At 44.2% G+C, this 26,171-nt stretch overlaps 4 protein-coding genes across 13 annotated transcripts in view; all 4 read left to right on the top strand.

Annotated features, from left to right (window-relative positions):
- Positions 1–26,171, top strand: part of LOC114586355 (immunoglobulin lambda-1 light chain-like) — a 254,039-nt gene that overhangs the window by 162,569 nt on the left and 65,299 nt on the right. The window lies entirely within an intron of this gene.
- Positions 1–26,171, top strand: part of LOC114586356 (immunoglobulin lambda-1 light chain-like) — a 208,307-nt gene that overhangs the window by 104,426 nt on the left and 77,710 nt on the right. The gene's annotated exons all lie outside the window — the stretch shown is intronic.
- LOC114586354 (immunoglobulin lambda-1 light chain-like) overlaps positions 1–26,171 on the top strand; it is a 154,953-nt gene that overhangs the window by 41,252 nt on the left and 87,530 nt on the right. Inside the window, exons 1-2 of one of the 2 annotated variants that reach the window (XM_077920343.1) lie at positions 8,554–8,696; positions 8,845–9,145. The exons of the other annotated variant lie outside the window; for it this stretch is intronic. Coding sequence (XP_077776469.1) covers positions 8,651–8,696; positions 8,845–9,145 — 347 coding nt within the window. The 5' untranslated portion in view covers positions 8,554–8,650. Of the gene's footprint in view, positions 1–8,553; positions 8,697–8,844; positions 9,146–26,171 lie in introns of those variants that run through there. 2 annotated transcript variants of the gene reach the window in all.
- LOC114586357 (immunoglobulin lambda-1 light chain-like) overlaps positions 1–26,171 on the top strand; it is a 159,534-nt gene that overhangs the window by 37,355 nt on the left and 96,008 nt on the right. The window contains exons 1-2 of one of the 3 annotated variants that reach the window (XM_077920353.1): positions 14,224–14,353; positions 14,499–14,793. The exons of 1 other annotated variant lie outside the window; for it this stretch is intronic. In XM_077920353.1, the coding sequence (XP_077776479.1) occupies positions 14,308–14,353; positions 14,499–14,793 (341 nt within the window). In that variant the 5' untranslated portion in view covers positions 14,224–14,307. Of the gene's footprint in view, positions 1–14,223; positions 14,354–14,498; positions 14,794–17,637; positions 17,772–17,908; positions 18,198–26,171 lie in introns of those variants that run through there. One more of the 3 variants, XM_077920352.1, reaches the window with a different exon arrangement.

Raw genomic sequence — 26,171 nt, forward strand, 5'->3', positions numbered from 1 at the left:
TCTTCAACATTTCCCCCCAACTCATTATAAGTAATAATGTCATATACCTGCACAAATTACTTGGCTTCTATTCTTCATTGAGCAAAAGTAATTGTTATGTACAATTCAAAAGGTACCCTTGCGGTGCCAGAGCGAAGCAAAGAATGTCATGCCACCATGATGATATATAATGACATGAAAAGGATACTTAAAATAACGTTTGTAAAAAACAACAACCAGAAGCTTTTCTTTTGGGAATTATAGGGACAGAAGTACCTAAACTGCATAGAAACTTATTCATGTATGCTACTACAGAGGCAAGAATGTTACTCGCCCCAAAATGGAAAGAAGTGGAAGTCCCGGCAAAGGAAAAATGGATACAAAAACTTATGGAATATGCAGAAATGGCAAAACTTACCGGAATAATAATAATAATAATAATAATAATAATAATAATAATACCCCGCCCTCCCCAGCCAAGACCTGGCTCAGGGCGGCTAACAATCAATAAAAAAAACACAAGTTGATTAAAATGCAACTTAAAAAACAAGATTAAAATACAACATTAAAACATTAAAATGCAGCCTCTTCACAGGAGGAGAAAGGAAAACAGAAAGAGGGGGCGGAAATAAGAAATCAAGATAACAATTTTTAAAATAAAAGAATGGAAATGGTTTGTTGAATAGTTACAGATAAACTATAAACAGATAAAAACATTGGCAGGATTATTGTAACAACCTGCAGTTTTATAAGAGTATATATTTAAAGAAGATGAATAAATGAGCAAACTAAGTTAATCTGGATATGCAGAAGATGTTAAAAACATATTTAAGGAACTGCAGAAAGAGGGGGAAGGAAGTCAAGTGTTGAAAAGTCAAAATGATTGTAAAATTAGTGAAATGTATAAGATTAGTGAAATGTATAAAATTGAAAAGAATATATATAAATTAAATGTGCTCATCTTGTACACAGGCTTATGCGATGCCTGCTATTCCAGATTTAACACGGAGGGGGAGATGTTGGTCTATTTCTCCCACGTTCTGCAGACGAGGGGACCTTAGATGCCCCCTGAGGCCCCCACACCTGTGGTGTGAAGTGAAGCAGGAGATTCTACACACTATGGGTGAGTACATGTCTGGGGCTTCCTGTTCTCTGCTGCTCAGAGTTAGGCTGCTATCAAAAATGCCACACGTATACCTTTGCAAGACAACAAAGATGGAATAAACTCCATGGATGTGTCAGGTCAGGGAAAAGTAATTCCTTTCCTTTCTTCATTAGTTTCCTTTAAAAAAAAAAATTCACTTTGGTTTCCATTTTTTCAGCTGCGTTTCTTCAATTGTTTTTCCATTGAGTGCATCACTGACTCCATTGCAAAGCAAGCTTAGTGTCAGGAGTCCATGAGCCCTGTGTTGATAACACAGTGAGCGAGTCGTAATTAGCTGGAAGATTGATTGCAATACAAATAATTAGCCTCGGACGCCTAACCGCACGTTCGATGCTTATGAATCAGTTGACCCTTCTGAGGAGTGCTTCCGGGTCCAGCAGAATATCTTGAACCTATGACCCTTCCATTACCGGTTTTGCTTTCTATCTAAGACCTTTCCCATATGTCTGTTCCTTCGGCTAATTAACTCTCCTTCTGGTGAGGAACTGATTTCCCTCCCGCCTTCCGAAACTGCCTGTGTTTCCTGAGAGAGTTGGTTTCTCTCTGGCATAATAATATAATAATAATAAAATTTTATTTATATCCCGCCTTCCCCAGCCGAAGCCGGGCGCAGAGCGGATAACAACAATAATAGCAACACAGCATTCTAAAATCAGTTCATGCTCTCTGCATTCCTGTCATTCTCAAAGCGAGGGGGAGCTGATAGACGACTGTTTGCAGATGCCTGGGAAAATGTGAGTCTCTTGTTGGCTGCTTCTTAACTCATATTGTCCTCTTATACCTTGGGCAGAAGTGTTTATGACACTTAGCTTCCTTTGCTTTGTGGGGGAAAGTGCCCCCCCCCACTCTACTCTTTGGGGAATGTGGGATGCATGACATCCCATAGTTACATTGCTGGAAAACTCTACGTGTGGCCCAGCTGACAAGATTTGCTGAGTTGTTGAGATGCCATAAAATGCCTCCACAATGTTCATGCAGCGTTAAAACCAGCTGAATAGAGAACATGGATTTATTCTTTACATTCCTGTTCTGAAGACGCCACTGGGGACCCCAGAGGTCCTAAAGCCACATATTTGAGAAACATTGTGAGAATCTGACATCCATTCTTCCGGGGCGTGATAGTGACGAGGTCTACATAGGGTGACTTGTCCTTTTACACGTGGAAAGATGAGAAGGGTACTTCTGTGTTTCCATACAACATGCAAGCATGCCTCTTTTGTCTCTTAATTACCGTATTTTTTGCTCTATAAGACTCACTTTTTCCCTCCTAAAAAGTAAGGGAAAATGTGTGTGCATCTTATGGAGTGAATGCAGGCTGCGCAGCTATCACAGAAGCCAGAACAGCAAGAGGGATTGCTGCTTTCACTGCGCAGCGATCCCTCTTGCTGTTCTGGCTTCTGAGATTTGGAATTTTTTCTTCTTATTATTTTCCTCCTCCAAAAACTAGGTGCGTATTGTGGTCTGGTGCGTCTTATAGAGCAAAAAATATGGTGCATTGCAGACACCAGATTACTTACATCTTTTAGGAGGAAAAGTGGGATATAAATTTAATTGAAAATTAAGTTAAATTTCGGCCGGGGGGGGGGGGGGGAACGGGACTTAAGACATACTCCCTAACAGAGCCTAGGACTTGCTGATCAGAAGGTTGGCGGTTCGAATCCCCACCGCTCTGGCGGGAAGGTAAACGGTGTTTCCGTGCGCTGCTCTGGTTCGCCAGAAGCGGCTTAGTCCTGCTGGCCACATGACCCGGAAGCTGTACGCCGGCTCCCTCGGCCAATAAAGCGAGATGAGCGCCACAACCCCAGAGTCGGCCACGACTGGACCTAATGGTCAGGGGTCCCTTTACCTTTACCTTTAACAGGAAAATAGCTGTTCTTCAGATTTACACACAAACACCTTATTTGTTCCACCTCTACTCTTAGTTCTGTGTGATGCTATAGAAGCTACATATTGCTCCCACACCAGGAAAAGCCAGGAGCCTTCCTGCTTCTTTGAAAAATAACCTCTTTCATGCAAACGCCATCTCTCTTTATTGACAGAGCTAGAATGCCCCACCTCCTCAGAGGAAGATTGGCATTTCTAGCAAAGCCAATGGGTGCCGATCCTTTTATATGACAGAAACGCCACCTGCAGTTCTGAGGCGATTTAAAAGAGAAGCAGGGTGACCCCTGCCAGTGATCTGTTTCTCGAGAGAGATTCCAGTTCCTCTAGAGAGCTCATCATGGCCTGGGCTCTATCCTTCCTTGCACTTCTCAGCTACTTTTCAGGTAAGAATGTAAAGGACTCCCTTTCCACTGGGCTCTAGCCCATTGCAGAACTATTTATATTGTGTTTTTATCCCAGTGCCAGCCTGATATTTAGGAGCAGAAGGAATGAATCGAGGTCAATTTATTCTTTTTTCCTTTCCACAAAGGTGTCGTTTCACAGCGTACTCTGACTCAGCCTGCCTCTGAAACTGTGTCCCCGGGGCAAACGGCTAAACTCTCCTGTACGTCCAGTGATGGTCGCAGCAGCAGCTATGTTGCCTTTTTTCAGCAGAGACCTGGACAGGCCCCTCGCTATGTGCAGTACGTAGGCAGCAACAGGGGGGAAGGCATCCCGGATCGATTCACTGCTTCCTTCTCTGGAAACACTGGCTTTTTAACCATCACTGGCATCCAGCCTGAAGATGAGGCTGTCTATTACTGTGGGGCTTGGTTTAACAGCGGTAGCTTGTTGCACAGTGATCAAGTCTGATGAGGAACTGAGACAAAAACCTTCCGTCTTCCTCTGTCATAGAAGGGAGTTGAGAATATATATTAATTTGATCTGTTCCTGAAGTTGGCTTTTGTTCTTTGTTTTCTGGAGAATGACATAGGTGAAGGAAACAGAAATTGCACTGGCTCCCATCAGTTCTTTACACTGAGGTCAGCCCCATCTTCCATGCAGAAATCAGCACACCCTACTACCACTTTACATATTTAATTTCCATTCTGCCCTTCCACCCAAAGAAAAAAGAAAAGAAAGAAATGGAAGGTCACAAGCCAATAGAATCACAAGAAAAGTCTTACTGGATCAGGTGAAAGTCCCCTCTAGTTCACTATCTCGTTTTCACAGGAACTGGCCAGATAGTTGTTGTTGTTGTTGTTGTTGTTGTTGTTGTTGTTGTTGTTATTATTATTATTATTATTATTATTATTATTATTTGAATTTATATAAGTACTAGAAGCCTGCAAGCAGGACCTGAGTGGACAGTAACTCTCCCCTCTTGCAATTCCAGACCAGACAGCATTTGTTCGGAGGCAACTTTTATTTGGAGACAAATTTCTTTCAACTTTGGAGGTAGAACATCAGACCCTCCAAGTGTCCCTATTTTCCAGGGGCAGTCCTGGATTTATAGAAGCTTTCTTGGTTTCTGATTTGATCCCAGAATGTCCTGCTTTTCCTTAGGACGTCCCTGTTTTAATCAAAGGAATGTTGGTGGGTATTGAGTTATGCAATCCCTGAGCCAAGGAGATCAGTAACTGCGCAACCTTTAGAAGTTAAACTGCAGCTTATATTTGCGGCTTTATGATAAATGAAGGGGGAAGGTTGCTGGCAAGTGGCTCCCCGCACTGCTTCCTGGGGGGAGGGGAGAGGGAGCCATGCCACTTTTAACTAATCCAGAACGTGGCAGCTAGACTGGTGACTAGGAGCGGCTGCTGAGACCACATAACACCACTCTTGAAAGACCTGCATTGGCTCCCAGTATGTTTCCGAGCACAATTCAAAGTGTTGGTGCTGAACTTTAAAGCCATAAACGGCCTCGGTCCAGTATACCTGAAGGAGCATCTTCACCCCCATCGTTGTGCCCGGACATTGAGGCCCACCCGAGGGCCTTCTGGCGATTCCCTCACTGCAAGAAGTGAGGTTACAGGGAACCAGGCAGAGGGCTTTCTCGGTAGTGGCACCCACCCTGTGGAACGCCCTCCGACCAGATGTCAAAGAGAAACACAACTACCAGACTTTTAGAAGACATCTGAAGGCAGCCCTGTTTAGGGAAGCTTTTAATGTTTAATAGACTATTGTATTTTAATATTTTGTTGGAAGCTGCCCAGAGTGGCTGGGGAAACCCAGCCAGATGGGTGGGGTCTAAATAATAAATTATCATCATCATCATCATCATCATCATCATCATCATCATCATTATTATTGGCAGAATATTGGAGAGTCCTATCCCTATCCAGAGCTCTTCCTCATGCAAATACCTTGTCTTCATTGGCTGGTCTAGAATGTCACGCCTCCTCAGAAGAGGTGTGGCGTTTCTTGCAAAGTCAATGCGTCAATAGGCATCTATTGCTATATATGTGAGACCTTTCCTCTCCAGTTCTTGAGGGGATCTAAAATAGCAGAGGAAGGTTCCTGGCAGTTCACTGTTTATTTGAGGAACTCAAACCCCTTTTGAGAGCTCACCATGGCCTGGCCTCTGTCTGCCTTTGCACTTCTCACCTATTTGTCAGGTAAGGATGTGAAGGACTCCCCTTACATAGGTTTCTGGGCAAACAACACCAACCACAGAGTGCTTTTTATTATATTTGTGAGCAAAATAAGTGAATTGATGTCTTCTTCTTTCTCTTTGTGCAAAAGGTGCCCTTTGTCAACATACAATGACTCAACTTGCCTCCGAGTCTGTGTCCCCAGGACAGATGGCTAAACTCTCTTGCACAGCCAGCGATAGTCACAGTGGCACCTATATTTTCTGGTATCAACAGAAACCTAGGCAGGCCCCTCGCTTTGTGCATGTTAATGGTGGCAGCAGGGGAGAAGGGGTCCCTGATCGATTCACTGCTTCTGCCACTGGAACCAATGGCTATTTAACCATCACCAACATCCAGGCTGAAGATGAGGCTGACTATTACTGTGCAGCTTGGTTTAACAGCTATAATGTGTTGCACAGTGATCAAGTCTTATGGGGAACTGAGACAAAAATCCCTTTACTCTTCCTCCTTCACAGCTCTGAAGACACCACTGAGCAGACAAAGTAACACTTAAATGTACTCTTAAATGTACTCTTAAATGTAAGGCTGTATTACTGAAATGCTCTCTATGTGAGACTACCCTTGTGACTAGCCCGGAAGCTGCAGGTGGTGCTAAATGGTTGTTCCTAGGGGACGATGTCCCAAAGGGCAGTTCTGGGAAGGGAAACTGATTGTGAACAACAGCTTAAATATTCCATGTCAGACAACGGTGTTCTGGAAAAGCCTATTCTCACTCAAATATAACAACAACAATTTATTTATACCCCGCCCATCTGACCGGACCACCCCAGTCGCTCTGGGCAACTTCCACAAGAACATTAAAAACACAATAAAACACCAAACATTAAAAACTTTCTTAAATAGGGCTGCCTTCAGATGTCTTCTAAAAGTCAGATAGTTGTTTATTTCCTCGACATCTGATGGGAGGGCATTCCACAGGGAGGGTACCATTACCAAAAAGGCCCTCTGCCTGGTTCCCTGTAACCTCACTTCTCACAGTGAGGGAACCGCCAGAAGGTCCTCGGAGCTGGACCTCAGTGTCACAGCTGAATGATGGGGGTGGAGATGCTCCTTGGGCTGAGGCCCAAGATTAATGCTGGAGCAGTGATAAAGACCACCAGGTCTCCTTTTTCACACCATAAGTGTTCATGCTGCTATACATAACTTATCTACTTGCATTGGCGTGCTTTCGAACTGCTAGGTTGGTAGAAGCTTGGGACAGAGCAACAGGAGCTCACTCCATCATGGGGATTCAAACCACAGATTTTCTGATCAGCAAGCCCAAGAGGCTCAGTGGTTTAGGTACCACTGCAGCGGGAAGGTACCATGCACAATACCAGCTATTCTAGAGTTCACCCTTAGGGGGCTGTGTTGCTCAACTTCTCCCACATTTGTTAGAGGATTCGAGAGATGGCCTGTGCCCCAGCACCTGTGATGTGAAGTGAAGCAGAAGACTCCCAATCATGGCTCATTTTCTGGTGCTTCCTTTTCAATCAAGTTCAGTTTACTAGGAGATGTGTGCAGACAGATTCATTTCATTTCCCCATTCGTTCTATTTTTTGAAGTTTTGAACGTTTCTCTCACCTGGGTTTCCATTTATTGGCACTCTGTCTGTTCAACCAGTTTGATTGGTTTTCTATTGAGTTCACTACAATGCCTGTCACAAAGCAAACTTACTTATATTTGAGACAAAAAATGTGTCCTTCTCTAGCATGGACCGCAGGGGAAAAAAAAACTACCTTTACCTGAAGCTCTCAGCCCCAGCTCACTCCTATTGACTCTTTAGCATTTAGATTACTAAAGCGTGTTCTCATTAATAGAGAGCACGTGTTGCGGTGGGGTCTGGAAGGCCACCCCTCTGTTGCTGGGCGGGTTAGTTTGGATGACCATCCGCAGTGATTGGGCAGTTGGTTTGTTGGACAAATTTTGGTGTTGCCATTTAGGGGGTTGGACCAAAGGTTATAAAATGAAGTCATGCAGCTCTGACTAGGCACTTTCGCTGTGTGCATCGGATCACCCACCCAACCTCCCTAATTTTAGGAATCTTGATTGATCTTGCTATGCCTGTCATGGGGTCGCCTGCTGATTGGCTGATTGGCTGGTGCCATTTGGTTTTTGCCTACTGCGTAGCAAATCGTCACAACTTGTAAGGTTGCGGTTAGGCATTGGTTAAAAAATTGGTTGGTGGAGGGGTAAGTGTTGGTGGTGCCTGCCCCTCCAATGCTGCTGCAGAAAGGGAATTCCGTTAAAGCAATCCAGGGGCTTGCCATTCTTTCATCCGTACCCCTGAAGGGGGCTTAGGGCCGTGCAAGCCCCAGGGAGCATGAGGGGGGGGGGTGAGGGTCTAGTGCCCGTCTCCATTCTCTCCCCAATATTGTTTTCCCTTACTGGCTTTTGCTGGAATCCGGAAGTCAGTTCTGTCCCTAGGCGTGGGGACAGATAGTCATAACCAATGCCTAAGCAACCACTCACAGTTATGTATTTTAATAAAGTTGTGGCCAAAATCATGCCAAAAACCTTAAACAAAGATTATGTGTGAAGTGTGAATCATTTGGGGGTGGATTGGAGGACCTCGGCATGCAAAGGTAAAAGGTAAAGGACCCCTGAACGGTTAAGTCCAGTCAAAGGCAACTATGAGGTTGCGGCGCTGGGAGAGAGCAACTATTAACAGGAAAGTAGACAGTTCCCACATTTACACACACACATTCACATTTCCTCTTTTCCTATTCTTATTCATAAACTCCCATTCCAGGGCAAAGCCATGACCCTTCCATCGTCTTCTTTTAAAACTCTCCTTTATGCAAATATATGCTCTGCTCACTGGCTGAGCTAAAATGTCCCGCCTTCTCAGAAGAGGAGAAGAGGCATTTCTGGCAAAGCCAGCAAGGGTCAACATCTTTATAGGACAGCTCCTTCCTCTTCGGTTCCTGCGGGGTATAGAAGGAAACAGGAAGGTCCCTGCTGCTTAACCTTTTTGTTGAGAAAGCCCAAGTCATTTAGAGAGCTTAACATGGCCTGGGCTCTGTCTTTCCTTGCACTTCTTGGCTATTTCTCAGGTAAGGATGTGGAAGATTCCCTTTCCATAGGCTTCTGGGCAAATTAGCACCAACTGTAGTTTGCCTTTATCATACCGCTTTTAGGATGTTTGTGAGAAAATCCTGTGAATCAATATCTTTTCTTTCTTTCTTTTTTCTTTTTGCAAAGGTGTCCTTTGTCAACATACTGTGACTCAACCTACATCGGAGTCTTTGTCCCCAGGGCAAACGGCTAAATTCTCTTGCACTGCCAGCAGCAGTCCCAGTGGCGGCAATATTTACTGGTATCAACAGAAAGCTGGGCAGGCCCCTCGCTTTGTGCACTGTAATGTTTGCGGCAGAGGAACAGGGATCCCTGATCGATTCACCGCTTCTATCTCTGGGAATACTGGCTATTTAACCATCACCAACCTCCAGGCTGACGATGAGGCTGTCTATTACTGTGGGGCTTGGTTTAACAGCTATAGCTTGTGGCACAGTGATCAAGTCTTATGGGGAACTGAGACAAAAACCTTCAATCTTCCTTCTTCACATCTGGCAGCTTAGAACTGTCACAGGAACCCCCTCCCCCAATCATTCAGTTTGTATAAACTTCACACACACCACATACGCTATGCTTCTGTTATAAATTCATAGAAAATCAACCATACATCGGATTTGCACTGTTCCACTTTTTTTTTTTTTTACTCCATGAAGGAAGGACTACAAAATGGGGAAGGTTTGACACAGGGCAACGATAATCTCTTGAGCATACCAGCACATACACAGGAGCCCTGCCCAGTTGTTATGCCAACCCTGATGGTCCCAGACAGAAGACCATCAAGATCACAAAGAACTTGCATATGGGAGTGGATTCAGCACAGACTGGAACAAAGGACAATAATCAGCTCTTCCCTCTGGGGGCAGGAAACTGCAAACTCCCCTCTGTCACCTGGAAAGTACTCATGGGGAGGGGGGAAAGGAGGAACCAGCCAGGTGACAGGACACTCAGGTTACCACCACAACTCCTCCCTCAACCCCTCCTTTCTGTGATGAAGGTGTGATGTGTCTGAGGGGTGGTTTTAGGTTACACCCCTTCTGTGATGTATGTATGATGTTTCTGGGGGTGGTCTTGATCTACAGGGTGGCAATTTCAAAAGTCTTTATAAGACCTTGCACACCATTTTTCTGGGTCCCTCCTCTCTCCTGCGGGTGAGGGGAGTACCTTGTTGCAACAGATCAATAAAAGCCAAGCCTACAGGCTGCTGTTTTGCTCCAAGTTATCCTGGTTGGTGTCTTTGTTTTTTGTCCAAGGGAGCCCTCGGATTTTTCCATTAACAGAATCACTAGAGATATGTCATGGAATTCTACTCAATATTGATCTAGAGCAGATTCCAACATATAGTTAGCAGAGTAAAAACGTAAACACATTGCAGGTTCCCAAAAAATTAGTCCAGAGGCTATGAAAATTTCATCCAGCAGAGCTTTACTGCTACTGGCAGGACAGCTTTATGGTCTTAGCCCCATTGTGCATTAAGCAGAGTTAGATGAGGCTGGATATATCTCCAATGGACCTCTGCTTTTCAGACACAGGACAAGTGTGGATAAGCCCCTAGTCCAGCATGCTGTTCTCACATGAACCAGCCAGATTATTATGGACCTGACTGCAACAGCACTCTCCCAGCCATTTTTATTTGGAAGCATACATCTTCCAACAGTAGAGAAAGAACAGTGTGCATTAATGAACTGCTCTTTTTAAAAAAATTTTATTTCACAAGATTTATATACACCTCTGGATTATAATGAAGCCTCAAAGTGGTTCACAAAATCACAATAAATCAATGACATTATCCACAATAAACTGTTTTGAACTCCTATTCAAAACAACTGAAATCAACAATAAGCTAAAAAGACGCCTCTACCCCGGTATGGCTCCCCTTTATCACATACACAGCCCAAGAAGACAATCACAATAATCCACCAACAGCATATGGATCAATATGGCTACCCTGATCCAAAACACCCACCCACCCCACTCACACACGAAAACAAAGATCACCACAGCCAATCACAAACAAACAACCACACCCTAGGCCAACTCCAACCTCTCTCAGTACCAAAGGAACACAAGTGAACAGCACAAGCAATGCTGGCACCAAACCCTACATACATTAAGCATAATAGTAACATCGCCACCCGGGCCCACCCCCACCCATCTCCCCTCCCTCCACCACCCCTTTTTTTCTTCTCCCCCTAATGTCTCAACAAATGAAACAGATTTGTGAAAATGTTACATGGAAAAAATACGAGGCATTACACTTACTTCTGTAAAACAAGAAAATCTTTAATAATAATAAAAAAAGAAACAATAAGCTAAAAAGAGGTTAAAGAGATTTGTATATACAAGACAGGAGGAAAAAAGGAACAAATACTAATTAAAATATGCGCTTCGTGCACTCCGAAATGTGTTGTTGGCGATAGGCACCGTTCATTATTTGTATGATCTATAAAGTCGCCCCAGACTGTGTCAAAGTTATAATATTTTTCCTGGACTTTTGCAACCTTCAATTTTCTTTGTTCTAAGGGAACCAAATGTGTCCAATCTTTCAGAAATGCAAAGATTAAATGCACTCTGGCTGCACATTTCTGTCATCCCAAGACATGGGAGGGGAGGCTCCCCTCTTCTTTTTAAGTCCCCTCCCTCATGCAAATGTCTTCTGTGATCATTGGCTGGCCTGGAATCTCCTGCCTCCTCAGAGGAGGTGAGGCATTTCTAGGAAACCCAATGGGCATCAATAACTTTATATGACAGACCCTCAATCTGCATTTTCTTGGGGATCTAAGAGAGAAGCAGGAAGTCTGCTGCCGGTGGTCTGTTTCTTTGACAAAGTCGGAAGCCTCTAGAGAGCTCGCCATGGCTTGGGCTCTCTTCTTCCTTGCACTTCTCAGCTACTTCTCAGGTAAGAGTGTGGAAGACTCCCTTTCCCTTGGATTCTGGCTCAATAACAAATCAATACTGTGCATTAATCATAGGACCTGTTAGAGATTTGGAAGCACAAACAAGGTTAATTGTTTTCCTTTCCTTTTTCCATCTTCCAAAGGTGTCATTTCACAGTCTACATTGACTCAACCTCCCTCTCAGTCTGTGTCACCAGGAGAAACTATTAAACTCCCCTGTACCGCCAGCAGTAGTCGTAGCTATATTTCCTGGTATCAACAGAGACCTGGCCAAGCCCCTCGCTATGTGCATTATAATGGTGGCAGCAGGGGAGAAGGGATCCCTGATCGATTCACTGCTTCCGTCTCTGGGAATATGGGCTATTTAACCATCACCAACATGCAGGCTGAAGATGAGGCTGGCTATTACTGTGGGTCTTGGTTTGGCAATGAGTTGCACAGTGATAAAGTCTAATGGGGAACTGAGACAAAAACCTTCACTCTTCCTCCTGAACAGGGTATTCAGATTTGGTATGGAGCTAAATTTATGCCTGAAGCTCTTTCAAGGATAGAGCCAGATGGAACTAAAATGGCATCTGACTGAATCTTCTTCTCCATATTAGGATCACCCAGTGACCTCAGTACACACTGCAGGTTGCCAAATCTCATGGCAAGCAGATTAAAGAAAGGTGCCTGCAGAACAAATCACCCCAGCAAGAACTCACATTCAAGTGGTTGAAAATGTTGGCATGTGTTAAACATGACCACAACATTGCTGGACAAAGCCAGCAGGGCCTTATTTTATCAACTTGCACTGACCAGACACAGTAAAATCACTATTACACTTCTAAAAGATAAGAGGAAGACTTTGGCCATATCAGGCAAGCATGCTGTGGAAAATCAGGGTCATACTTAAATGTGTGAATACCTATGTAGTGCTGAAGCACGAAGAATGAAAAGGAGTTTTCACATAATACTCCATTAGGGCTCATGTTGTATGCCGTTTATATGATGCCTGCTATCCCTGATTTTAACTTCAGGGGGAGATGTTGGTCCACTTCTCACAAACTGGGCAAAATGAGGATCTGAGAGCAACCCCCACACCTGTGATGTGAAATGAAGCATCTCCACCATGCATGGCTCCATCTGTAGTGCTTCCTCTTCAGTCCTGCTCAGAGTTTGGTTGGCATTCTGATGTTTGGGGAGGAGGAGTGTTTCCCCCCTCTGCTCTGGACCTCAGGAAAAATGCTATTCTATTTCTGGAGCTCCCCTGCTGCCCTACCAGATCTTTGGTGTTAGGATTACTGTTCACAGGAAAACAGGATCTTCCCAGTTTTCCGGATCTTGCCCTAGTTCCCTCTCTACTCTGTTTACACCATTTTAGTCTCATTTCTGAACTACACCAAGATCCTTCCCCCCTCTTCTGTTTAAATACCCTCACACAGGGCTGCACTGAGGAGGGATGGTGGGACCCTCGCCCTCCCCCTGCTCTTGATCCAGATCCTGAATCTTCCCAGGAGCAGGAGGACAGTATAGATTTGGAACAGTGGTTTGCAGAGGGGCATAGTTCAGAAGGCAGAAGCTGGGAAACACTGGATGGTGAACAGCTAGGAGAAGAAACACTGGAAGCGAGAGGGTTAAGAGAGTCACAGTCTCTGGACAGCCTTCCTCCACCGCTCTCCCCAAAATTGAGAAGAGCTCAGAAAGTGGCCTTTGACTGGACTTAACTGTCCAGGGGTCCTTACTTTACTTCACTTATTTGCCCTGAATGCCTCCCTAGGCACATGGAATCCTGGAAGATGTAGTTTCAAAAACACCTATCTTCTGCATTCTAGAGGGTGGGTGGAGAAAGGTTGGAAGTGGTCAGATATGACCCTCCAGTCCTCTCTTATCAGGCCCTCAGAATTCTTGCAGGGCCACACATCTCTCCAGGACACAGACCACACCATGCCTGCTCCGTGACCTGAAATGTTTTTGCCAGGCTGAAATGTGTCCTTGAGCTGTGAGCCTGTGATAATACCTCTTACTGATTGGAATATAGGAGTGTTGGGAAGTGTGTTGAAACCTTTATGTTTTGCATGGCTGGAATGCATCCAATTCTACCAACATCTGGTTCAAATTCACTATTCCATCTACTTTTGCTTCTGGCTCCACCATGTTCCTAGTGAGAGAATGCAGCCCCGGGAGTTGTCCCCCACTCTTGAGCTAGAGGATAGAGTCAGATTCTGAGACAGATGAAGGTGGCCTTCAACAGAGACCACTGAGACGTCAATAAGTTTGGTGGGGTTGGAGAAAGGCCAGAGCTAGTTGGAACGATTATCCAGATCAAGACCTGTTAAGCTTTCTCCCTCCTGGCCCCTCATTCCTCAGTCTTCTGTTAAGAGGAAAACAGTGGTTTCTCAAGTTCCCCCCCATTTGTTCACTCCCTATTCCTATTTCTGCAAACAATGCCACAGAAAGTTCATATTTCTGCTATCCCAGGACAAAGCCAGGAGTGTCTCCTCTTTCAAATACTCTTTCAAATGTGAAATGTCTTCTCTGTTCATTGGCTGACTTGGAATGTCCCGCCTCCACAGGGGCATTTCTAGCAAAGCCAATAGGCTTTAAGTGACATACCTTTCATCTTTAGGTCCTGGAGGATATAAGAAAGGAGCAGTACAGTCCCTGCCAGTTCTCTGTTTCTTTGAGAAAGTCAGTCTCCTCTAGAGAGCTCACCATGGCCTGGTTTCTGTCCTTCATTGCATTTCTCAGCTACTTCTCTGGTAAGGATGTAGAGGACTCTCTTCCCATAGATGTAATTCCCAACAACAAAACTATTTCTATTGCAGATTGAGCTTAGTGCCTGCCTGATATATCTAAGCACCCTAAGTGAATCAAGACAATGGTTTTCATTTCTTTTTTACACAGGTGTCATGTCACAGTCTCCTATGACTCAAGCAGCCTCTGAGTCTGTGTCCGTTGGACAAACCATTAAGCTTTCCTGCACCCCCAATGGTAAAGTGGGCTACATTACTTGGTATCAACAGAGACCTGGACTGGGCCCTCGCTATGTGCACCAAAATGGCCAAAACCGAGGTGAGGGCATCCCGGATCGATTCACTGCTTCCCTCTCTGGAAATGTTGGCTATTTAACCATCACCAGCACTCAGGCTGAAGATGAGGCTGGTTATTATTGCGGCACATGGTATAGCAGTATTAATGCGTTCCACAGTGCTCAAATCTAATGGGGAACTGAGACAAAAACCTTCTCTCTTCCTCCTTCAGAGCTAGGAGCTCAGATTTGCCACAGAGCTTCATTTGATCTTTACATGGGACTCCCTGAATAGTAGAGATGACAGATCCTCCAGGTGTCCCTATTTTCCAGGGGCAGTTTGGGATTTACAGAAGGCGTCCTGGTTTCTGGTCTGATCCCTGAATGTCCCGTTTTCCCTTAGACAGTAGTTCTCAACCTGTACGTCCCCAGATGTTGTTAGACTACAACTCCCATTATTCCCGAGCTCTGGCCTTGCTAGCTAGGGGTGATGGGAGTTGTAGTTCAACAACATCTGGGGACACACAGGCTGAGAAAGGCTACCTTAGGAGGTCTCTATTTCCATCAGAGAAATGTTTGAGAGTAGGTTATGCAACCCCCCAGTCATGGAAATAAGTAACTATACAGCCTTTAGAAGACCTCTGAAGGCAGCCTTGTACAGGGAAGTTTTTTAAAGTTGAATGTTTTATTCTGGTTTTATATATGTTTTATTATTATTTAATAACAACAACAACAATAGTAATAATATTGAAGTTGATTCAGAAAACAAAATATTAGTTAAATAACAATATTAAAGAGGAGAATTAAAAATTGCAATATAAATAAGAGTATAATAAACATAAGAAATGACAAACACTGGTGGAGGGAAGTCATGTAGGCATAACATTTATGTTTGTATTTTTGTGTTGTTGGTATTTGAATGATTGTAGTTGTAATGTTGTGTGTGCATTGCATATAAAATAATAATAATAATAATAATAATAATAATAATAATAATGAATAGGACATCCCTATTTTCTTCGGAGAAATGTTGGAAGGTATATGAAAGGGACTGCAACTCATTCCAGTCCTTTATCCAGGTCAAAAATCACTCATCCAACAAGTGGACATAGATCAATGCACATTGCAGGTTTCAAATTTTTACTCCAAGTCCATTCAAGGTGTCTGCTGAGCAAACTCCTCCATCAATATCATCCGTTGCTGAAAATTTCTGCATTTGGCACAGATGCCAGAGGTGCTGCATGTTTAAGATACCAGGGGGGAAAACACTCCGTGAAACTTGTGGCAGTTTAAACTCAGAATTTATGCTTCATTTTACCGCCCTAATATCACTAGCCAGACACAGTAACATAACAGTAAAATATCTGCAATTATAGATAGATAGATGATAGACAGACAGACAGACAGATAGATAGATAGATAGATAGATATAGATATAGATATAGATATAGATATAGATATAGATATAGATATAGATATAGATATAGATATAGATATAGATATAGATATAGATATAGATATAGATATATCCACATTCCTCACTGTTCTAAGATGTTCCAAGTGGAAAAAAACCACACATTTTCACTAGGTTGGAATGTGTCATTGGAAGGTAAGTTCTTGGTTAATGGAATGAAGGGCTGTTGGGGAGTGTGTTGGAACCATGGAATCTTGCATGGCTGGAATGCACCTACTGTGCAAAGATGAGGGGCGAAGGAAGGCATCGCCACACCCGGATGTCACTGATGCGCTGTATAGCAGTTTGCCGCCAGCGCTGTTCCAGTGCCATACGGACAGTGCCAGCATCCCTCTGTTACCGCGAGCAGAGGATCCCGGTACCGTCCGTACAGCACTGGAGTGGCGCCGGCAGCAAACCGCTATACAGCACATGTTCGGCATCTCTACGTACAGTGCATGCATGCGCCGCTGCCCATGCACTGTACTTAGCAGTTTGCTGCCGGCACCAGGATCCTGTGCTCGCGGCTGCAGCTGCGAACAGAGAACCCCCCACATGCAGCTGCGGCAGAGCGATGTCTGCTCGCCCCGCCGCGAGCCCCAGCGGGGTGATTTCTTGTCACCCCCTCAGACATGGAACCTGGGGCGTACCACCCCCCTCGCCCCCTGTTGTGACACCACTTGCAAAGATAAGGGTCAGACTCACTGGTCCATCTACTTTTCTTTCTGGAAACACTCCCCCCCCACACACACATGCAGCCCCTGAAAACTTCCTCCTGGTGGAATGTAGCTGTAGGAATTTCGCCATGATCCTGAGCTAGACGGCAGACTCAGATGCTGGGGAAGCTTTCAACAGAAACTTATATGGTGACTTTAAATAATTTTGATGGTGATAGGGAAAAGGCCAGAGAAGAGGAGCTGGCTGGGGGGATTCTCAGGGACAGGACTGTTGACATGTTCCCTTCCTCTCCCATCGTTCTCAGGGACAGATTTATCTGTCCTTGGATTACTGTTTAGAGAGAGAGATGGGTATTTCCCAAGATTGGAAAATGTTTATTGAATATATGGGGGAGGAGGAATTGTGTACACTTGAAAATGCTGGCAGCATTAAGATAAATTCAACAGTGTAAATAAGTTTTGATGGATCTAATAATGTAATATTGAATGGTTTAGTTTATGTAAAATATGCAGGCTTTTATGTTATGCAAAACAAATCATGGAAAGAAGAAGTCCTTGATATTTTTAGAAATGAATATTCTAAAATGTAAAACAGAAAATTTAATTAAAATTATTAAAATATATTTCCCAAGTTTCCATCTCACACCCACCCTGGCCTAATTTGTTTTCTCGAGATTCTTATTCCAGTGATCAATGCTTCACAAATTTCATATTTCTCTCATCCCAGTACAAAGCCGAGAACCTTCCCTCTTCTTTTTATATACTCTTCCTCATGCAAATATCTTCTTTGTTCATTGGCTGAGATAAATTGTCCCACCTCCTCAGAGGAGGAGTGGCTTTTTAGCAAAGCCAATGAGCCCCAATAGCTTTATATGACAGGACCTTTGTCTCCAGTTCCTGGGGAGATTTAGGACAGAAGCAGGAAGGTTCATCCAGGTACCCTTTGTTTTTAGAAAGTCAAACCATGCTCACCAAAGCCTGGACTCTGTCCTTCCTTGCACTTTTCAGCTACTTCTCAGGTAAGGATGTGGAGGACTCACACTCCTCAGGACTCAGAACAGCAAACAGATGCTATGCATTTATCATAGTGCTTCCTTCATATCTGGAAGCAGAAGCAAGATTAAATGTTTTCCTTTCATTTTTCCATCTTCCAAAGGTGTCATTTCACAGGATACGATGACTCAACCTCCCTCTCAGTCTGTGTCACCAGGAGAAACCACTAAACTCTCCTGCACCGCCAGCAGCAATCGTGGCTTTATTTACTGGTTTCAGCAGAGACCTGGACAAGCCCCTCGCTATGTGCAGTGTAATGGTTGCAACAGAGGAACAGGGATCCCTGATCGATTCACTGCTTCCCTCTCTGGGAATATGGGCTATTTAACCATCACCAACACCCAGGCTGACGATGAGGCTGTTTATTACTGTGGGGATTGGTTCAGCAATGTGTTACACGGTGATCAAGTCTGATGGGGAACTGAGACAAAAACACTCATGTTTCCTCCTTCAGAGCAAGGAGTTTAGATTCACCACAGAGCTTTCTTCATTCTGAGCCTGGAGCCTTTTCAATAGCAGGGTTGGATAGAACCAAAATGGCATCTGATTCCAGCCCCTGCTCCACATCAATATGACCCAGCAAGCAATTGCTTTTAAAATGCCTTGTTCCATCACTTGTTGTTGCCTTGGGGTCCTTAGAGCAGGAAAGGTGGAATAAGTTTAATAAATAAATAAGTACCTGAAATACTTAAAATTTAAAGAGTAAGCCATTATCAGGCATAAACGTTTGGAAATCCGAGTCTTACTCAAAGGCCTGAAGGAATAGCACTGGGCCACTGACAAACAACATCTGATTTCCTATTGGTACCATTAGTATTCAGGTTGCTGTAATTAGCTGATATGATGCCTGCTATCCCAGCTTTAGACATTAGGGGGGATGTCAGTCCACTTTCCCCACACATTCGGCAGATATGGGGATGTCAGAGGCTATCTGCACCCCCTAAAACTATGACGTGAAGTGAAGTTCACTACGTGTGGCTAAATGTCTGGTGCTTCCGGTTCAGCTATGCTCTGAGCTAGTGTCATATGAAGAAATGTGGTGACTTCAAACAGTTATAAAAGGTGAAGGACCCCTGGAAGGTTAAGTCCAGTCAAAGGTGACTATGGGGTTGCGGCGCCCGTCTCACTTTAAGGCTGAGGGAGCCGGCATTTGTCCACAGACAGCTTTCCAGGTCATGTGGCCAGCAGGACTAAACCGCTTCTGGCGCAACAGAACACCGTGACAGAAGCAAGAGCGCACGGAAACGCCGTTTACCATATTTTTCGCTCTATAAGATGCACCAGACCACAAGACGCACCCAGTTTTTGGAGGAGGAAAACAAGAAAAATAATATTCTGAATCTCAGAAGCCAGAACAGCAAGAGGGATCACTGCGCAGTGAAAGCAGTAATCCCTCTTGCTGTTCTGGCTTCTGGGATAGCTGTGCAGCCTGCATTCACTCCATAAGATGCACACACATTTCCCCTTACTTTTTAGGAGGGAAAAAGTGAGTCTTATAGAGCAAAAAATACGGTACTTTCCCGCCACAGTGGTACCTATTTATCTACTTGCATTGGCGTGCTTTCAAACTGCTAGGTTGGCAGGAGCTGGGACAGAGCAATGGGAGCTCACCACTGTTGCATGGATTCGAACTGCCAACCTTCTGATCTGCAAACCCAAGAGGCTCAGTGGTTTAGACCACAGCGCCACCCATGTCCCCATACAGTTATACCTTCTGGTGGCAAAGAGAGATGGAACAATATTTATGAATGTGCATTGGGTATGAATTCACTTTTGTTTCCTTTCACTGGAGCTGCATTTGTTCATTGTTTTTTGTTCATTTTTATTCATTGTTTTCCACTGAGTTTGTTGTTTTTAACTGTCTTTTGGGGGTGCAGGGGGTGTCTTCCCCTAAAAACTTTGGGAAATGTGTTGCTCCGGGCATGCATAAGCCCTTAGCTTTGATTTAGGTGTCCTTGAATTACAAATCCCAGGACTTATTTAGACAAAGCCAAGGGCCTTTCTCCTCCTTTTAAAAAATAAGCATCTCTGCTCATTGGCTGGCCTAGAATATCACGCCTCCTTCAAGGAGGTGGGGCATCTCAAGCGAAGCCAATGGGCATCAATGACTTTACATGACAGATCCTTTTTCAGCTTTGGTTCCTGGGGGATTTAAGGAAGAAGGTTGAGTCTCATTGATACCCTTTTGCTTCAGAGAGGCAAACTCATCTCACCATGTGCAAATCTCTGTGTTTCCTTGCTCTCCTCAGTTACTTCTCAGGTAAGTGTGTAGTGAATTCACTTTCACAGCAGCCCAAAGGTCAGAAAACTAGCCTAGCTGTATTGTGCTATTGCCCTATGACTGGAACGTAGCACCTAAAAGATTTCCCCATCCCTTCCAACGGACCTCTGCGCTCTGCAGGACAGGGACTCTGTATACATAGGAACAGGGTCTTCCGTGTGGTGGCACCTAAACTTTAGATTTCCCTCCTGCTAAATATTAGGGGCCATCTCAGTTGTCTACTTGATCTCCCTCTTCCAACAAGCCTTTCTGTCTGTGCTAGATAGATAGACTTTGTGCATGTGTATGAAATTGTTTTGATTGTTTGGATATGAATTTCTAAAGTGGTTTTTATTGCTGCTGGTGGTTTTTTTAATTGTTAAATCACTTCGAGATACCGTATTGGCCTGAATATAAGCCTCACTCCCCCCCCCCCCAATTCCAAAAGTTAAAGTGCGACTTAAATTCACGACCTTACAAAAATGGGCTTTTACGATATCGCTGCTGAAACAGACATACGATAAAACAGAACAGGTGTGAGTGCTTGCGGAATTTTAAAGGAGCGGCTTATATTTGGGCCAATATGGTATGTTATAGGAATTGGTGTGCAAATGGAAGGAAATAAACCAATAGCTGCTTTTCTGATATTCGGCAGCACATAAAATATATTGAACTTATATTATTTGTGTTTGTTTTGTTTGTTTCCAAAGGGGTCATTTCCCAGTCACCTTGGACTCAGCCCACCTCCGAGTCTATATCCCCAGGACAAACGGCTAAACTCTCTTGCACCATCAGTGGTACCGTGAATACTATTTACTGGTATCAACAGAGATCTGGACAAGTCCCTCGCTATGTGCATTATGCTGGCGGCAACAGGGGAGAAGGAATTCCCAGTCGTTTCACGGCTTCTGTCTCTGGGAATGTTGGCTATTTAACAATCAGTTACATTCAGGCTGAAGATGAAGCAGTTTATTATTGTAACATGTGGTCTAACAGTGCCAGCTCGTTGCACCGTGAAAAATTCTGATGGGGAACTGAGACAAAAACTGTCTAACGGAGGATAAAGGATCATTTCTTTTGCGCCTGAACAAGACTAGTTGGGACCTCGCTCGTTTTCCATTTAGGGGCTAACAAAACACGGGCCGCAGTAGTAGCCTACATAAGTAACCTTTTCTGACACCGTGGAATATTAGTCTGTATTATCCCCGACAGAAAGGACTCTGGGGTTTTTTTTTGGGGGGGGGGAGTATTTAAAACATTTTTCCCCCAATTCATTATGGATAATTTCTCAGTACTCTTTTACCCTTTTACAAGTCCACCACATATGGAAGAAGAAGAATTGGCTATTTAACCATCACTAATGTCCAACCTGAAGGCGAGGCTGACTATGACTCTTCAATGCGCTATAGTATCAACAGTTTGTTTCACCGTGATACTTTCTCATGAGGAAGTGGGACAAAACCTTCCCCAGGGAAGGAAGCCGGAGCTACAGCAGAGCTTAAATTGATCTGTGCCTAATGCTGTTTGAGTCACAGCATACCATCCAACTTTTTCAGGTCTAAAACCAGGATACACAATATGGTCACTGCAATATCACGTGAAAAAATTGGACGTCTCTTTTCTCTGGGACACTTGGTGGGAATGTCATAGGCCACATTCACGCCATACATGTAAAGCACTATGATACCACTTTAAACAGTCACAGCTTTCCCCCATAGAATTCTGGAAGCTGTACTTTGCTAAACATGCCAAGGGTTGCTAGGAAACACTAATTCCCCTCATAGAGCTATAATTTTCAAAGGGTTTTTTTTTAACTCTGTCAATCCCTCATCCCAGGGTAACTCTGGATAACTGTAGCTGTGAGGGGAATCAGGGTCTCTTAGCAACTCCAACATGAAAATAACAAAACAAACACAAAGCACATTTGCCAAGGTTCTCATGAATTTGAATTTGATCCTTCTATATAAACAACAAGCCCGCAACTTACATGGCGGTTACACTCTGGGGACCATGCCTAAAGCCAAACTCACATACAGTGGTACCTCGGGTTAAGAACTTAATTCGTTCTGTTCTTAACCTGAAACTGTTCTTAACCTGAAACATCACCTTGGCTAATGGGGCCTCCTGCTGCCACTGCGCCGCCGCTGCACGATTTCTGTTCTCATCCTGAAGCAAAGTTCTTAACCCGAGGTACTATTTCTGGGTTAGCGGAGTCTGTAACCTGAAGCGTATGTAACCCGAGGTACCACTGTATAGTAGCCAAAGCACATTGGTTGCAATGGTGGGTGGGATTGCCAAAGTCGTTTTTCCCGGATCCCCCTTTCCCTTATCCCTATTTCCACCCTCTTTTTCAGGTTTTTTTTTAAAAGCTTTTTGCCAAGCATATAAATCTGGATGTGCGTGAGCTAAAGGTGTGTTTGTTGAGGGCTTGCTTACTTACAAATTGTGTAATTGGGGTCTTGCTAATTTTTGGTAATCCTCTCTGTTGCCTGTTATCCCAGCTTTCCCCTGTAGGGGGAGATATCAGCCCTTTCCCCCCAATTTTTGCAGAAATCTATTATATCAGACACCACCTGTACACCCTGCTACTCTGCTGTGAAGTGAAGCAGAAGCACGTTTGGCAGACGTGAGCAACTCTGTCAGAGGCTTCCTGTTCACTCAGAGATCAACTACCCATTGGCATTCTTCTCTGCATGGGACGGGGACTTTGTACTGGCCCTGCATCCCGTACATCCTGCCTCAATGGATGGTCTTGCCTTTCAGCTCTTACGATCCACATGGATTTAGGCCATGTTTTAGAAAAGTACCACAATCCTTGTGGATTCTGAAAACTTCAATATGAAGAATTAAGGTTCTAGGTCCCAACTAAAGACAAATTGCAACTGAAACTGATGGAACATGCGCAGCTTGCAGACTTAGCATAAGAGAACAAGAAGAACTTACGTTTAGAGAAGATTGGAAAACATTTACTGTATATATATGAGACATAACTGTGTACAGCTGAAAACGCTGGCAGCATTAAGATCAATTCAACAGTGTAAATAAGTTTTGATGGATGCAATAAGGGAATACTGAATGGTATGCTTTTTGTAAAATATGCAGGGAGTTATGATACGTAAAATGAACCACGGAAAGAGGAGACAGGAAGTCATGGATATCTTAAGGACTTGAAACTGAGTACTTTAAATTGTAAAACAGAAAATTTAATAAATTCATTTAAAAGAAAGAAAAAGAAAAGAAGCAGCGAGCAGAACGAAACAGAAATGCCTCTAAAAAGGCGTGGCTGGCAGGTACTCTGAAGAGAAGCCCTCTGTGCTGCAATGTTTGGTTGCAGGAGACACTTATTTGTAGATACGGAGACCTTCTGCAAATTCATTCTAGCTTCTAGCCAATGAGGAAGAGCCAGCAGATTTGCATGAGAGACCCATTCTGGGTATTTGAGCGGGTGCGAGCGCTGGAGAATAGCAAGGGGCACCCTTTGACCTCAGGACCCTGGAAAGCACAGACAGGATGGAGTGGGCCTTGCTCCTTTTCACCTTCTTTACTTGCTGCTCAGGTGAAGAAAACATTTCCTTCATGCTCTTGTCCTCTACAGAGGAAGGAAGGAAGCTATCTCATATTTGGTGGAACATTGGTCTATTGAGCTTAGGGTTGCCTGCACTGACTGGCAGGGTTTCTGTTCTCTGCTGTTTATGGCGCCGTCAGTATACAGAAAGCAGATGCTAGACCACTCAACTGTGCCCCTCCCACATTATTCTGGTCTGATTCATTGGTTTACTAGCATTACAGCAAACAAACACTTATTGCTTCCTTCACAAATGTCCATTTCTCACCTCTGCAGGGTCCTTCGCCCAGTTCACCCTAACGCAGTCGCCTACTCAGTCTGCATCCGTGGAAGGTACAGTTCAAATCTCTTGCACAATCAGCAGTGGCTACCGCTTTGTAGCTTTTGGTTGGTATCAACAAAAAGCAGGAAAGAGCCCAAATTTTATCCTGTCGCGGAACATAGATAAAAACAAGACAGATTTTGGACCAGAATTCTCTAGCCGCTTCTCTCCCTCCAATGATGCCCCAAAGAAAGTGGCCAATTTAACCATCACCAATGTGAAGTCAGAGGATGAGGCTGACTATTACTGTGTTACTTGGTCTGGAGACAAGTCACACAGTGATAAAACCAGAAGGGGAACCTGACTCAAAAATGCTTCCCTTTTCTCGCTGTTGATGGTCTCACATTGCCAAAGTCATTTTTCCCAGAGTCCCTTTTTCCTTCTCCCCGTTTCCACCCTCCTTTTCATTTAAAAAAAAATCTTTTTGCCAAGCAAGTGTGTGTGAGCAAAATATGTGTGTTTCTTGCAGGATGCTTACTTACAAATTGTGCAGTTGTGGTCTTGCTAATTTTTGGTAATCCTCTCTGTTGCCTGCTATCCCAGCTTTCCCCTGTAGGGGGAGATATCAGCCCTTTCCCCCCAATTTTTGCAGAAATCTATTACATCAGACACCACCGGTACACCCTGCTACTCTGCTGTGAAGTGAAGCAGAAGCACGTTTGGCAGACGTGAGCAACTCTGTCAGAGGCTTCCTGTTCACTCAGAGATCAACTACCCATTGGCATTTTTCTCTGCATGGGACTGGGACTTTGTACTGGCCCTGCATCCCGTACATTCTGCCTCAATGGATGGTCTTGCCTTTCAGCTCTTACGATCCACATGGATTTAGGCCATGTTTTAGAAAAGTACCACAATCCTTGTGGATTCTGAAAACTTCAAGATGAAGAATTAAGGTTCTAGGTCCCAACTAAATACAAATGGCAACTGAAACTGATGGAACATGCACAGCTTACAGACTTAGCATAAGAGAACAAGAAGAACTTACGTTTAGAGAAGATTGGAAAACATTTACTGTATATATATGGGACATAACTGTGTACAGCTGAAAACGTTGGCAGCATTAAGATAAATTCAACAGTGTAAATAAGTTTTGATGGATGCAATAAGGGAATACTAAATGGTATGCTTTTTGTAAAATATGCGGGAGTTTATGGTATGTAAAATGAACCATGGAAAGAGAAGAAGTCATGGATATCTAAAGGATGTGAAAATGAGTACTTTAAATTGTAAAACAGAAAATTTAATAAATTAATTAGAAAGAAAGAAAAAGAAAAGAAGAAGCGAGCAGAACGAAACAGAAATGCCTGAAAAAGGCGTGGCTGGCTCACACTCTGAAGAGAAGGCCTCCATGCTGCAAAGCGTGTTCTCCTTCATGGAGAGCATGTGTTGCGGTGGGGGCCGACAGGACACTCCAAAGTTGTGGGGCGGGCTAATTGATCGTTGGCCACTGGTGCGATTGGGCTTCCCTTGTCGTTGGGAAGTTAATGTTGCCATTGGTTGATTGACAGCCAGAAATGCTAAAACTCCTTGCACGACGCTAGACCTTCCTCTTTTCGCCCATGCATCATATTGCCCGTCTCCCCTTCCTATATTTAGGGTCGTTCGCTTTGACCTTCCTATGCCTGTCATAGGCTCGTCTGCTCTTGGGGCAGGGGCCCAGTAGGAATTTTGTCCATCTGGCTGATTGGCTGGGGCCATTTGGTTTTTGCCTACTGCGTAGCAAATTGTCACGACTGGTAAGGTTGTGGTAAGGCATTGGTTTATGGTTTGGTTGGTTGAGGGGCATGGATTGGCTGTGCCTGCCCCTCTAATGCTGCTGCTGCAAGGGATTCCGTTAAAGGAATCAGGGGCTCACTATTGCTTTTGTCCACCCTAGCAAGGGGCTTGGGCCATGCAAAAGCCCCTGGTTGCATTTGGGGAGGGCTGAGGGCAGGTTCCCTGCTCCATCGCTACCCCCAAGTGTATTCCCCTTTTCTGACTTTCACAGGCATGCGGAATGTCAGTCTTTCCCCCCATGGGGGGGGGGGGTCAGATAGTCGCAACCAATGCCTAAGCAACCACTCACATTTTTGTATTTTAATAAAGTTGTGGCCAAAATTATGCCAAAAACCTTAAACAAAAATTCCTGTGTGATGTGTGAGTTATTGGGGTGGCCCTGGGGACCTCGACACGCAGTGTTTGTTTGCAGGGGACACTTATATGTAGATAAGGAGACCTTC

Source organism: Podarcis muralis, chromosome 16 (assembly GCF_964188315.1).
Source record: "Podarcis muralis chromosome 16, rPodMur119.hap1.1, whole genome shotgun sequence".
In the NCBI taxonomy this organism is placed as follows: Eukaryota; Metazoa; Chordata; class Lepidosauria; order Squamata; family Lacertidae; genus Podarcis; species Podarcis muralis.